Genomic DNA, 14,787 nt, shown 5'->3' on the forward strand with positions numbered 1-14,787 from the left:
TCGCACGCCAGCCCGCCCCGGCCTTCCGCCACTCCCAAGACCGCCTGCGCAGTGGGCGGGCACTTTGGTGCGCTTGCGCACTTTGGGTAAAGAGGAGCAGAACCCCGCCCCATCCCGCTGCTTCGCTCCTCCGCTGCGTGCCAGGGACGTCAGGGGCGGCGCCGCAGCAGTTACCCCTGGTAACGGGGGAGGCAGAAGGAGGAGGAGGCGGAGGCGGAGGAGGAGGAGGGACTCGGCTTGAGGATGGTGAGTGTGGGGGCCCCCTGGTCCCTCTGGAGCTGGCCAGTCACCCCCCCCTCTCCTGTCCCCAGGCCCAGGGCGGGGCGCTGCGCTTAAAGCCAAGGGGGACGTGGGATGGCGCTCGCCTTGCTCTCTAGGGTTCTAGATCGGTTTGGGGAGTGAAGGGGGAACCCCAAAGGTGGGCCCTGGAGGAGGGAGGCCTAGGCCTGGGGAGGAAGGAGGGATTGGCGGTGGGTCCGAGGCTTGGGAAAGTGACTTGCGGAGTGCTTGGCTGGCGGGGGAGAAGCCTGGGCTCCATCATTATTCTGGGTACTGAGATGAGGGCGGCTCCGGGGAGCTGCAGAGGTCAGGCCAGGCACACAGGCTTAGATCTTCCTGCGGAGTCGACCTCTCGGCTCCTCGGGACTGTGGGGTCCGTCTGAGACCCGGCCAGAAGTGGGAAGAGGCGCGGTGCTGCGGTCTTTGAGATCACCCTGGCGGCACCAGGGAGATGTAACCTAGCTTTCCTGGATGCACACCAGTGAGGTGTGCCGGGAGTAAGTCCCCGGACAAAAAAGCGGTACCGCTGGGAATGGATGCCTGATTTCACGTCTCTGTGGTGGGTACGCGCCTGCAGTCCCAACTTAATTCGCCGAAAGTTCTGCAAGGTCTAATGGTTGTTGATGAGCGATTTTTCTTCCCATATTTATTCCATGTTGATAGAAGCAAATTAGCCTCCCGTGTCGTAGCATTTCCTTCAAACTTGTTGCAGCGCCCTTTGGCATGTGGCCACACGAAAGGTTTTCGTTCCAGTTAGGCCCCTCAAACTAAAAAGAACGAGAAACTATAGACTGAGCATCAATTTGAAGCAAGCCCTTTCTCCATTAGCTGTAATTAAGGCTTTTCCAAATTGTAAGTTACAGTATGTGACAGATTTAACCGGCGATGCTCAGTTCCTTGTTGATATTTTAAATTATTATTTTATTTAATGTGTATGGGTGTTTAGCCTGCATATGTTTTTGTACCACGTGTGTGCCTGGTGCCTGCAGAAGCCAGAACAGGACTCTGGTTGCCTGGAATTGGAGTTATAGATGGCTGTGAGCCACCATGTGGATGCTGGGAAGTCAACACTGTTCCTCTGGAAGAACGTCAGTACTGCTGAGCATCTATCCAGCCCTCCTTGTTGATTTGTATGTGGTAAATGGAGAGTAAAACTAATATATAGGGGAAATGAATATTTTAGAGCTAGTCGAGGAAAACTAGATTTTAAGGCATTTAGAGCAGGTTGGTTGGCTTACTGACTGGTATGAACCAGTTACCGTTGCTTTCCCCCTACTCCTCAGTATTTTTGTGAAAATCTTGAACTACTTCTGTTGACGTAAGAAGAAAAAGCTAGGATATAGCTCAGTTGATCGAGGTTTGCTTAGCAGGCATGAAGCCCTGCGTAAAACCGAATGTGATTGTACCTGCCTATCTCAGCACTCCAGAGATGGAAGCAGGAGGATCAGAAGTTCAAGGGCTACATAGTGATTTCCAGGCCAGCTAGGGATACCCGACACCTGGTCTCAAAAAAAGAAAAAAATAGATGTCCAGGAGGAGAATTACACATCTACTTTTGGTCAGTTTTGTTTGTTTGTTTTGTTTTTTGAGACTGGGTTTCTTTGTGTATATAGCCTTGACTGTCCTAGAACTAGCTCTGTAGACCAGGCTGGCCTCAAACTCATGGTCAAATTATTGAACAAGTGAATTTTAACCAAAACTAAATAAATAAATAAATAAATAAATAAATAAATAAATAAATAAATAAATAAATAAATAAATTTACGTTGTCAGATTGTTAAGTAGAATTATTTAATCTAAGGTTGTCAATCACAGTTCACACTTGTTACAGTTACAGTTATTTCTAACCTCAGGCTAAACAGATTTTAACAAGTGTTTTCTTTCTATTATTTATAAATGAGCTGTCCATTTAAAGGCTAAGCTTATCTTAACAAATGAGTACAGATGTAAATATTTACGCAGAAAACAAATGGATTTGAGAAAGTGGCCATGGCGGCTCACACTTACAACCTCAGCCCTCGGGAGGCAGAAGGAAGAGGATCAAGAATCCAAGGCTAGCCTGGGCTACATGAGACTGTCTCATGATAAACAGATGATTTTAAAATTAATGAAAATAATTAGAACTGCAATTAAAAAGGCATGCCAGGCTGGGTGTGGTGGGTCATGCATGTAATTGCAATACTCTAGATGCTCAGTTAAGAGGATCACCATGAGTTAAGAGGCCATCCTGGGCTACAGTTAGTTCCAGGGCAGCCTCAGCTAGAGGGAGACCTTGCCCCAGTTGCCATCCCTTAAAGAAAGAGCCACAAGCCAAACCAAGAGCAAATGAGACGTTTTCTAAATAAGAAACATGAGAGTTGTCTTACTTTCTTCAGGTTATCAATTGAGTGGGCTGTATAATTTCGTGATTGTTTAATTATTATTTAATTCATATATTAATAATTATAGGTCATAATAAGTGAACCACTGGTCATGTTTCTAGGTGCAAATTGGCACTATGTGTAAGTGTATAACAAATTGGCCATGTGAGTATAACATTGTTAGATACTACTAAAGTAGTCAATACTCAAAATTAAATTTTAAAAAATTTATGTGTCTTAGTGTTTTGTTTTGTTTGGTTTTTTTGTTTGTTGTTTTGTTTTGTTTCTTTTCAAGACAGGGTTTCTCTGTGTAGCTTTGCGCCTTTCCTAGGACTTGCTTTGTAGACCAGGCTTGGCCTCGAACTCACAGAGATCCGCCTGGCTCTGCCTCCCGATGCTGGGATTAAAGGCTGCGCCACCACCGCCCAGCATGTCTTAGTGTTTTGCCTGAGAGCATGTATGTTCACTCTGGGCATGCCTGGTACCCAAGGAGATCAGAAGAGGGTGTTGGATCCCCTGGAGCTACAGTCAGTTGTGAGCCACTGTGTGGGTGTTGAGAACCGAACCCAGTCCTCTACAAGAGCAACAAGTGCTTTTTTATTATTTATTTTATTTTCTATGTGTGAATATTTTGCCTGAATGTGTATATATGTACTGCATGAGTTTGTGATGCCTTCAGAAATCAGAAAAAAGCTTCAGGTCCTTTGGAACTGGAGTTATAGATGGTTGTGAGCTGCCCTGTGGATGCTGGGAATGAAACCCAGGTCCTCTGCAGCAGCAAGTGCTCTTAACCACTGAGCTATTTCTCCAGCTCCAAAACAAATTTAAAACTTTTTATTGGAGTTAATCATTTTAATTGGTGTGTATTTTGGCTGCATGCATGTATGTGTACCATGTATTCTTGCTAACCTCAGAGGTCAGAAGAGAGTGTCAGATCCCCTAGCCCTGGAGTTATGGCTGTAAATGACCATAGGTGCTAGGAGCTGAACCCAGGTCCTCTGCAGGGGTAACAAGTGCTCTTAACTACTGAGCATCTCTCTAGCCCCAAACAGATTTTTTTAAAGTAAACAATAAGAAACTAGGATTGTGGGATGTGGTGATGCACACACCTTTAATCCCAGCATTTGAGAGGCAGAAGCAGGTGGTTATCTGAACTAGAGGCCAACCTGGTCTACATAGTGAGTTTCAGGCTTGCCAGGGCTATATTGTAAGACCCCTCCGTCTGGAAAAAAGAAAAAGAAAGAAAGAAGAAGAAACTAGGGCAAATTAGTTGAGATTATCTGATTTTACAAATCTATTTTTTTTTCTTCTTCAAAAATGTAAGTTATTCTTAGAACTGGAAGTAGAACACTGAGTTTAAACGGTCAATGTCATGATTAAGTGTGTCTCATATAGTATCCCATGAGTCCTGTGGTTAACCGTACAATTGAAAAGTGAGCTGTGCTGGGCATAATGTCCCACCCCTTTAATCCCAACACTTGGGAGGCAGGCAGATCTCTATGAGTTCGAGGCTAGCCTGGTTTGCATAGTGAAACCCTATCTCAAAAAAGAAAGAAAGAAAGAAAGAAAGAAAGAAAGAAGAAGAAGGAAGGAAGGAAGGAAGGAAGGAAGGAAGGAAGGAAGGAAGGAAGGAAGGAAGGAAGAAAAGGAAAAGGAAAGTGAGCGTTTTAAATGTCAGCTGTGACTAATTTTTTTCTCTCTTTCTAAATTTGGGTGACTGAGGGGCTGGAGAGATGGCTCAGTGGTTAAGAAAACTGGATGCTCTTCCAGAGGACCTGAGTTCAATTCCCAGCATCCACATGGCAGTTCACAACTGTCTGTAACTAGATATACATGCAGGCAAAATACCAATGTACCTAAAATAAAAATAAATACATTTAAATTTGGGTGACTGAAACAAAAAACATTCTAAGCTTCCCTGAACATTTAGGGTCAGTTGTTTTACCCTGGTCTTAGAATCACATTCTTTTAGACTCATTTTATATGTATAAGTGTTTTTGCGTGCCAGAAGAGGGTGTTGGAGTCCCTGGAACTGGCATTATGAATGGTTCTAAGTCACCATCTGTCTGCTGGGAATGGTCCTCTACAAGAAAGAGCAACAGAGGCTGGAGAGATGGCTCAGGGGTTAAGAGCACTAGCTGCTCTTCCAGAGGACCTGGGTTCGATTCCCAGCAACCAGGTGGTGGCTCACAATCATCTATAATGAGATCTGGTGCCCTCTTCTGGCCTCCAGGCAGAATAGTGTATACATAATCAATCAATCAATCAATCAATTAAAAAAAAAAAAGAGCAAACAGTGCTCTAAACTGCAGAGCTGTCTCTCCAGCCCGCACTGGAAGATTCTTGATAAGATACAAGATGATGGTAATTCGGCACATACTAACCACTGTTATTTACCATGAACTCAATTCAGCAATTATTTATGGTCTACTTCCTACTTACGTGTAATTATTATACACGTACGACTTTTGATGAGTGTTACCATATTTATGTTTTGGGGTCAGAAATAGTAAGTGAAAAAAATACAGTTTTTAAAAAGGAGCTGGAGAGGCTTCAGCAGGTAGGTGGTGCACTGCGCACGTGCAGGCAAAACATCACACACATAAATTGAACAAATAAGAGCCCGGTGGTGGTGGCACATCCCTTTATCCCAGAACTTGAGAAGCAGAGGCAAGCGGATTTCTTGAGTTCGAGGCCAGCCTGGTCTACAGAGCAAGTTCCAGGACAGCCAGAGCTGTTACACAGAGAAACCCTGTCTCCAAAACCCAATAATAATAATGATAAGAAAAAGGAAATGGAAAAAGAAAAGAAAATGAGCTGGAGAGACAGCTCAATAGTTAAAGAGAGCTCACCATTCTCTCAGAGGATCAAGGTTCAGTTCCCAGAACCCAGACACACCACAGCAGCACACAGACACACCACAGCACACACAGACACACCACAGCAGCACACAGACACACCACAGCACACAGACACACCACAGCAGCACACAGACACACCACAGCACACAGACACACCACAGCAGCACACAGACACACCACAGCACACACAGACACACCACAGCACACAGACACACCACAGCACACACAGACACACCACAGCACACACAGACACACCACAGCACACACACACACCACAGCAGCACACAGACACACCACAGCACACAGACACACCACAGCACACAGACACACCACAGCAGCACACAGACACACCACAGCACACACAGACACACCACAGCAGCACACAGACACACCACAGCAGCACACAGACACACCACAGCAGCACACAGACACACCACAGCACACACAGACACACCACAGCAGCACACAGACACACCACAGCACAGCACACAGACACACCACAGCACACACAGACACACCACAGCACACACAGACACACCACAGCACACACAGACACACCACAGCAGCACACAGACACACCACAGCAGCACACACACACACCACAGCACACAGACACACACACCACAGCACACAGACACACCACAGCACACAGACACACCACAGCACACAGACACACCACAGCAGCACACACACACACCACAGCAGCACACAGACACACCACAGCAGCACACACACACACCACAGCAGCACACACACACACCACAGCAGCACACAGACACACCACAGCACACAGACACACCACAGCAGCACACACACACCACAGCAGCACACAGACACACCACAGCAGCACACAGACACACCACAGCAGCACACAGACACACCACAGCACACACACACACCACAGCACACACACACACCACAGCACACACACACACCACAGCAGCACACACACCACAGCAGCACACAGACACACCACAGCACACACACACACCACAGCAGCACACACACCACAGCACACACACACACCACAGCACACAGACACACCACAGCACACACACACACCACAGCACACAGACACACCACAGCACACACACACACACACCACAGCAGCACACACACACACACCACAGCAGCACACACACACACCACAGCAGCACACACACACACCACAGCACACACACACACCACAGCAGCACACACACCACAGCACACACACACACACCACAGCACACAGACACACCACAGCAGCACACAGACACACCACAGCAGCACACAGACACATCACAGCACACACACACACCACAGCACACAGACACACCACAGCACACAGACACACCACAGCAGCACACAGACACACCACAGCAGCACACAGACACATCACAGCACACAGACACACCACAGCAGCACACAGACACACCACAGCAGCACACAGACACACCACAGCAGCACACAGACACACCACAGCAGCACACACACCACAGCACACACAGACACACCACAGCAGCACACACACCACAGCAGCACACAGACACACCACAGCAGCACACAGACACACCACAGCAGCACACAGACACACCACAGCACACACAGACACACCACAGCACACACAGACACACCACAGCACACACACACACCACAGCAGCACACACACACACCACAGCACACACAGACACACCACAGCACACACACACACCACAGCACACAGACACACCACAGCAGCACACAGACACACCACAGCAGCACACAGACACCTCTAACTCTAGTTCCAAGGGTACTGATACCCTCTTCTGACCTCTGCAGCTTCATGCACACATGTGGTGCCCATCCATATATTCAGGCTTACAAACATACACATAAAATAAATGTTTTTCTTTTATTTTCCTTTATTAAGAAATTTTCTACTCCACATACCACCCACAGATCCCCCCTTCTTCCTCCTCCCAAAATGTTTTTCTTTAAAGAGAGAAAATACACTCATGGCCACTCTAGTGGATCATTTCTGTAATGTTAGCTCTGTGAAACTTGATAAGGGAAGACTGAGTTTAACTTCAGCCTAGACAAGTGAGTCCTTTCCTAAAATAAAAAAATTTTGAGAAGGATGGGAACATACTTCACTGGTAGTGTTCTCGCCTAGGATGTTCAAGGTTCAATCTCTAGTGTTTGATTTTTGGTTTGTTTGTTTGTTTGTTTTCTTCAAGACAGGGTTTCTCTGTGTAGCCTTAGCTGTCCTGGAACTCACTTTGTAACTAGACTGGCTTCGAACTCACAGAGATCCGCCTGACTCTGCCTGCTGAGTGCTGGGATTAAAGGCGTGCGCCATCACTATCTGGCTGTTTCTTTTTTTTGTTTTTGTTTTTGTTTTGATTAATTAATTTGTTTTGGGGGATATGGTCTCTACATAGCCATGGCTGTCCTGGAACTCACTATGTAGATCAGGCTAGCTTCAAACTCACAAAGATCCCCTCTGCCTCCTGAGTGCTAGGGTTATTACAGGTGAGCACCACCAAGCCCAGCTAATCCCTAGTGTATGCACACATAATCCCCCTAACACACACACACACACACACACACACACACACACACACACACACACACACGACTGGCAGTGTTTATCCCAAGCTCTATACATTTAAAAACATTATTTTTCAACCATATTGCTTCTGTGTGCCTTGCCCTACAACATCACCTTGTTTAATCATCTTAGTGTTTCTCATCAGATTGATCACTGTGCTCATTTTCCACATGAAATCCTGGGGAGGGTTTCTGTCACGGGGCAGCTGAGTCCAGTCTGAAGTTAGAAGCAGCACCCTTTTCATCGGGCCTCTGCTGCGAGGGGCTGACTCCTGAGGAGGAGCAATCTTTGTCTCTGTTGAGTAGAAAGATGATGAGAAAGAAAACAGGTGTGAATGCTGATGAGATGGCCCAGTAGGTAAAGGGGCTAGCCTCAGACCTCTGTTGGATCCCGGGACCCATATAGTGGAAGGAGTGCACTCATTCACACTACCTTTCTGCTGACTTGCACAAGCACTTTGTACTAAGCACATACCCATGCACACACATGAAATAAGTAAACAAATACAATTTTAAAAAATAATTGCAAAAAAGAAGACAGAATTTGAGGTTCTCCCTTTCACATCAATAGGATCCTGTTAAGAGGTGAAATGAAGTGGAAATCTGTCCAGTTAAGCCAGTTAGGCAGTGCATGTGCTAGACAGCTTTGTACTTAAACTTTAGCTGTTCCTCACAGCTAAACATGTTTTCCATAGTTCAGCACATTCCTCTAACGCCTCTCCCCCACTTTGATTTCTTTGAATGACCTAGTTTGTGTCTTTTGGGGTCAGAGCACCATGCCTTTGCCATGAGTTGAGTTTAAACAGATTTTGAGGCAGATAAATTTCTGTGGTCCAAGCCAGGTGTGGTGGTGCACACCTTGAATTCCAGCATTGGAAGGCAGGGGTAGGCCAGCCTGGTCTACAGAGTAAGTTCCAAGACACCCAGGGTTACATGAGAGATCTATCTTAAAAAACAAACAAACAAACAAACAAACAAACAAATAAACTATATAGTCCATAGCACCTCTTCGTGATCTGGTTGTAGAAAAGTTTGTTTAAATGTTTTGTGTCTGAGTCAGAGTGCTTCTGCCCCCCTCCCCCGCTCCCCCACCGAGTACAGAAAACTTGTACATGCCCAAGCTGGCCACGTATGCATACAGTGGACTGGAGTTCTTGTTTCTCATTACCTGCATTCAGTGTCCTAGGAGTATAAATCCTACCTAGAGATCATTCTCTTGCTCACTTTTCTGCTTGGAGAACATTATAGGTGTTAATGACAGTTGAATGAATGGTTGTTTGGATCAAAATTACACTGTAAAAATGAATTTCATTGTCTTTATGCAGTAAAACCCATCCTCATCATAAATTAACTTTTAATGAATGCATCTTTTCATTTGACACTTAAAATAAAGCCTGGCATGGAGACGTACAAGTGCAGGGTGGAGTTACTCGGCTCTCTTTCATCTAGCCTCTTAAATCCTCTTACTTTGTACCTTTCGGGAGAACCCTGCTGGCTATAAATATCCTCTTCCCTATTTAGCAAGCCCTGGTAATCCTGTGATCCCGTCCTCGATGCTTGGGCTGATACAGTGCACTGCTGCTCTGGCCCTTGTATTCCCGGGTCCAGCTTAAGAGCCGTTTATCGTTTTACTGGAAGGAAGAAAATATTAGATGAACTTTCTCTTTCTGTGTCATTTCCTTACTGGGTGAGGCATCTGACGTTACTGGAAGATTATACATTAGAAATTCAAAGTATGTGGGGCTGACTGCTCTTCCAGAGGACCCGAGTTCAACTCCCAGCACCCACATGGCAGCTCACAACTGACTGTAACTCCAGTTCCAGGGGGCCTGACACCCGTGGCAAAACACCAAGGCACGTATCTAGTGATTTCTTCCATGTTTAAGATTTAGTTATTGCAGCCAGGTGGTGGCGGAGGCAGCGGCGCATACCTTTAATCCCAGCACTCAGGAGGCAGAGGCAGGTGGATCTCTGTGAGTTCAAGGCCAGCCCGGGATACAGAGTGAGTTCCAGGAAAGGCTCAAAACTACACAGAGAAACCCTGTCTCGAAAACAAAACAAAACGAAAGAGAGAGATTTAGTTTCTGCTTTTCTAACTATGTGGGTTTATGCATGGGTACAGGTGCCCTAGGAGGCCAGAGGCATCAGATCCTGCTGGAGCTAGGATTATGAGCAGTTTGAAGCCAACCCACACTGGTGCAAGACTTGAACCTGGGTCCTCTGCAAGAGTGGTATACTCTCTTAGCTCTGACCCACCTCTGGCCTTACTCAATGATTTCTCAGTGAAGAGGCAGCTGCTGAAAAACTGAAAATGCTCATTTTAAACTTTGTAAATAATAAAGTATTTTCTATAAGAAGACAACAGGTTCTTCCTTGACAATTTCTGCAGTAGGAGTAATGCATGAAAGTTTTACTTGTGGTATTTAATGTGTTAATTTGATAAATTCCCATTTTTGAGTGTATGTTAGGAGCTAATGAGACCCTTCCTGTATCCAGACAGGGACTCAGGATGAATAATTTAATGTTTCCCCTTGTTCTTCTTGGTCCTTTTATATCCCAGGCCAGAAGGATCTGAAGGGTGGGTTATAAATGAATGATTTCAGTATAGCTAATAAAAAAAATAGAAAAACAGCTTTGTTTAGATGTTGATTATGAATGCCTTGTCCAGTGTCCCAACCTCTCTGCTGTCTGGTTTTTCTGAGACAACTGATCTGTACTCTGCAACTCTCCTGGTCAGGTTCTTACAACAGTTAATGAGGGTCAAGTATTTTGAGCCAATAGTCACCGGGGAGACTCTCATACATACGGCTTGAGAAGGGACTGGAGTCAAGGTAACCAGGGCTAAGTGAGATGAAGATAGAAGCAAGAATATGCCCTTCCTTAAATAACATCACAGATATAAATAAATAAATAAATAAATAAATAAATAAATAAATAAATAAATACATACATACATACATACATACATACAAACATACATAAATAACATCACAGATACTACTTGTCTTTTGTTAGTTCCAAATTGATACAGCTTTTGTCCTAAACCTTTAGAATAACCTTTGTCTGTCTTAGACTAAATCTTCCTTTTTACTGTTGAAAAAATGGAGGCATAGAGAAGTTAATGTGGGCCTCAGCGGTCAGTCCAGGGGCCACAAGGGAACAGAGCCTGGGGTAGGGGGTGTTGCTGATCTGCCTGAATATTTCCAGGTCATTGTCCAAACACATAGCTGCTGAGAAGTATTTCACAGAAATACTATTGGATCTTTATCAACAAACTGGCTTGGATCCTCGCCTGGTGCAGTGGAAATAGCAAACACAGTCATTTTATGTAATTCTAAATTCTAAGACTCAGCTTGAAGGGACTTCTACTCTGGCTAGGAGATTAGATTATATGCCCTTAAAACTGCCATCTTTTGGGGCTGGAGAGATGGCTCAGAGGTTAAGAGCACTAACTGCTCTTCCAGAGGTCCTGAGTTCAATTCTCAGCACCCACATGGTGGCTCACAACCATCTGTAATGAGATCTGGTGCCCTCTTCTTGTGTATATAATAAATAAATAAATTTTTAAAAAATAAAATAAAAAATAAAACTGCCATCTTTTGATTTGTTTGTTTGAGACAGGGCCTCACTATGTAGCCCTGGCTGTCCTGGAACTCACTCTGTAGCCCAGGCTGGCCTTGAACTCACAGAGATCTGCCTGCCTCTGCCTCCTGAGTGCCAGGATTATAAAGGTGAGCATCAACACACCCTTGATTCTTTTTGAGCCCCGTGCCTATTGGTTTGGGATTGTCAGCTGCAGGACGGAACACATAAAGAGCACATACAGTTCTTCTTATCTTTTCCTAAGAAAACAGAGCTGGGGCTGAGGAAATATGTCAGTGGCATGGACAAGGCCCTGGGTTCAGTGCCCAGTGCCAAAGAAAGAGTGTTGATGGGGAGATGGTTCACTGCCTGCTCTTGGAGGGGAGCCAGGTTTGGTTCCCAGCACCCACATAAATGACGGTAAACTTCGGGAGATGTGACTCCTCCTGGCCTCTACAGGTACCTGCATTCATGTCCACATGCTCATGCACAGACACAGGTGGATACACATAAGTCAAAATAATGTGTGGCCGGGCAGGGGTGGCGCACGCCTTTAATCCCAGCACTTGAGAGGCAGAGGCAGGCGGATCTCTGGGAGTTTGAGGCCAGCCTGGTCTACAGAGTGAGTTCCAGGACAGGCACAAAGCTACACAGAGAAACCCTGTCTCAAAAAGTAAAATAAATTATAAAAAATAATATTTAAATACTGATTAAATCATAATTATGACGCCTTTAATCCCAGCACTCGGGAGGCAGAGGCAGGCGGATCTTTGTGAGTTCGAGGCCAACCTGGGCTACCAAGTGAGTTCCAGGAAAGGCGCAAAGCTACACAGAGAAACCCTGTCTCAAAAAAAAAAAAAAAATTCATAATTATGAGGGGCTGGAGAGATGGCTCAGTGGTTAAGACCACTGGCTGTTCTTCCAGAAGACCTAGGTTCAATTCCCAGCACCCACATAGCAGCTCATAACTGTCTGTAATTCCAGTTCCAGGGGATCCAGCACCTTTACACAGACTCATCAATGCAAATAAATAAATCATTAAAAAAAAAACTTACAAAAAAAATCATAATCATGAATGCCTTTTATAATTCCCTAATTGTTCCATCTGATTTTTCATCTGAAAAACAGGGATAATCTATTTTACATACCTGTCCTGTAAAGATGAAGTCATGAACATAAATTGTAAAAAGTAGAGCCTAAGTGTAGCGTGCAGCTACTGCTTCATGCAGCCTGTTTGTGTCTTTGCACAGCACCTTAAAAAGCACTCTGGAAGCAGAGGCAGGCGCATCTCTGTGAGTTTGAGGCCAGCCTGCTCTACAGAGGGAGTCCCAGAACGGCCAGGGTTACACAGAGAAACCCTGCCTCGAAAATCTTCTTTTCAAGTGACCAAACTCTTGTGATCTTACCATCGTCCTAAAAACTGGGCTTTGATCTGCATCACTTAGCCCTTTCTCCTCTTAACCACCTCCCAGTTCACAGTCTTTACTCTCTATTCATAGCCAGGGTTCTCTTTGATCTACAGTGGCGCTCCAGGAGCTCAACTCCAGCACAGTGCTCTTTGTAGGTTAAGCCTTCTTGCTCAGGACGGGCTTGGTCTGCCCACCTTGGTGGCATCTGTTTCCTGTCGTCCCATCACTCTCCCAGCACAGAACTCTTGCCCTTCTTATCCTGTCACTTTGTGGGGATGGTGCGTGCCACACAGTCCTGGAGAGTCCAGTGGGTTTCAGGGACATTCATAATGTTTGCGTGAGGCCTGTTGGCACAATCACAACCTTAGAGTCCTGTATTAACTTGGGCAAGTAATTCTGGCATCTGTCTGCGTGGCAAGAAGCTTCGCTCTGGTAATGGGGAAATGTGAGCAGTGACCTAGTCTGATGTGATAATCGTGCTAGTCTAAGTGTCCATCGAGGGCTTGAGGAACGTGGGTGGGTAGCACTTCACACTTGCAGAAGATCTGGGATGACAGCTCCACCCGACTGTGGGAGGAGCAGGAATAAGCCATGCTGCTTACCAAATTGCTGCATCTTCCTACACTTCTGCTAAAACTTGGAAGGAAGGAGCAGGTGGAACAAACGACATTAGAGTGGAAAGATAGAAGCTGTCCATAGCCGAGAACCTTGTTCAAAAGTCATTCTGATGTCCACTAATGCCGAAGCCACTGCCCCGAGTAATCCGTCTCTCTCACGATTGTTCAAGGGCTTGCTCTCTATTTTGCGCAAATTGAAAAGTGCACCAGACCAGGAGGTGCGAATCCTTCTCCTGGGCTTGGACAATGCCGGCAAGACGACCCTGCTGAAGCAGCTTGCATCTGAAGACATCAGCCACATCACACCTACACAGGTGAGCACTCCCGGGCTCCAGGAGCCGCCACCCAAGGAAATGGAAATAGCTGCCCCAGTTTCGTGTCTCTTGCTGTGATCAAATGCCCTGACTGAAAGCAACTTGGGAGAGAGAACGTTTATTTTAGTTCCCAGTTCCAGGGAAGTAAAGGCAAGAACATGAGGCAGGAGTCCCATCTACAGTCAAGGGCAAAGAGAGAGCAAAGGCTGGAGAGTGCCTACTTGTGCTGAGCCCCTCCCTCCCTGTACCACACAGTGCAGGACCCAAACTCAGGAGCCGCAAAGGGCAGGCCTTCCCACCTTAATTAGTGTAATCATAACAGACCCCCCAGATGTGCTCATAGGCCAACCTGATCAGACAGTCCCTCATTGAGACTCTCTTCCTGGGTGGTTCTAGAATATGTCAAGTGGACTATTAAACCATTACAGCAGCTGTGGGAGATAGAAATGTATACATGGCTAAGGTTTGTTTCTAAGAAAAGTCTATATTGTCTAAGAATAATCGGATTTCAAATACATATACAAGAATGTCCATGTGTGTGAAGTACTTAGAATAGTCCAACTCACAGAGATAGGAAGTAGAACATGGTTACTGGAGCTGGGAATGGGCCAAGAGCGAGCTTTGCCTAATGTACAGAGACAAGTTTTGTAAGATGAGAACCATTCTGGGGGTAGATGCAAACAATGTAAATGTGCTTACCAAACTTTACGTTTTAAAATGGTCAATTTAAAAAAAAAGAAGAAATTAAATGAAATTATTAATCCCAACACTTGGGAGGCAGAAACATAGTGAGT

The 14,787-nt window shown here is 45.5% G+C and overlaps 1 protein-coding gene across 2 annotated transcripts in view; it reads left to right on the forward strand.

The window, feature by feature from the left end:
- Nucleotides 1-95: 95 nt before the first annotated feature.
- Arl3 (ADP ribosylation factor like GTPase 3) overlaps nucleotides 96-14,787 on the forward strand; it is a 48,759-nt gene continuing 34,067 nt past the window's right edge. Inside the window, exons 1-2 of one of the 2 annotated variants that reach the window (XM_028874693.2) lie at nucleotides 96-246; nucleotides 13,850-13,993. In XM_028874693.2, coding sequence (XP_028730526.1) covers nucleotides 244-246; nucleotides 13,850-13,993 — 147 coding nt within the window. In that variant the 5' untranslated portion in view covers nucleotides 96-243. The remainder of the gene's footprint in view (nucleotides 247-13,849; nucleotides 13,994-14,787) is intronic. The other variant, XM_028874694.2, reaches the window with a different exon arrangement.

The sequence above is a fragment of the Peromyscus leucopus genome, chromosome 1 (assembly GCF_004664715.2).
Source record: "Peromyscus leucopus breed LL Stock chromosome 1, UCI_PerLeu_2.1, whole genome shotgun sequence".
In the NCBI taxonomy this organism is placed as follows: domain Eukaryota; kingdom Metazoa; phylum Chordata; class Mammalia; order Rodentia; family Cricetidae; genus Peromyscus; species Peromyscus leucopus.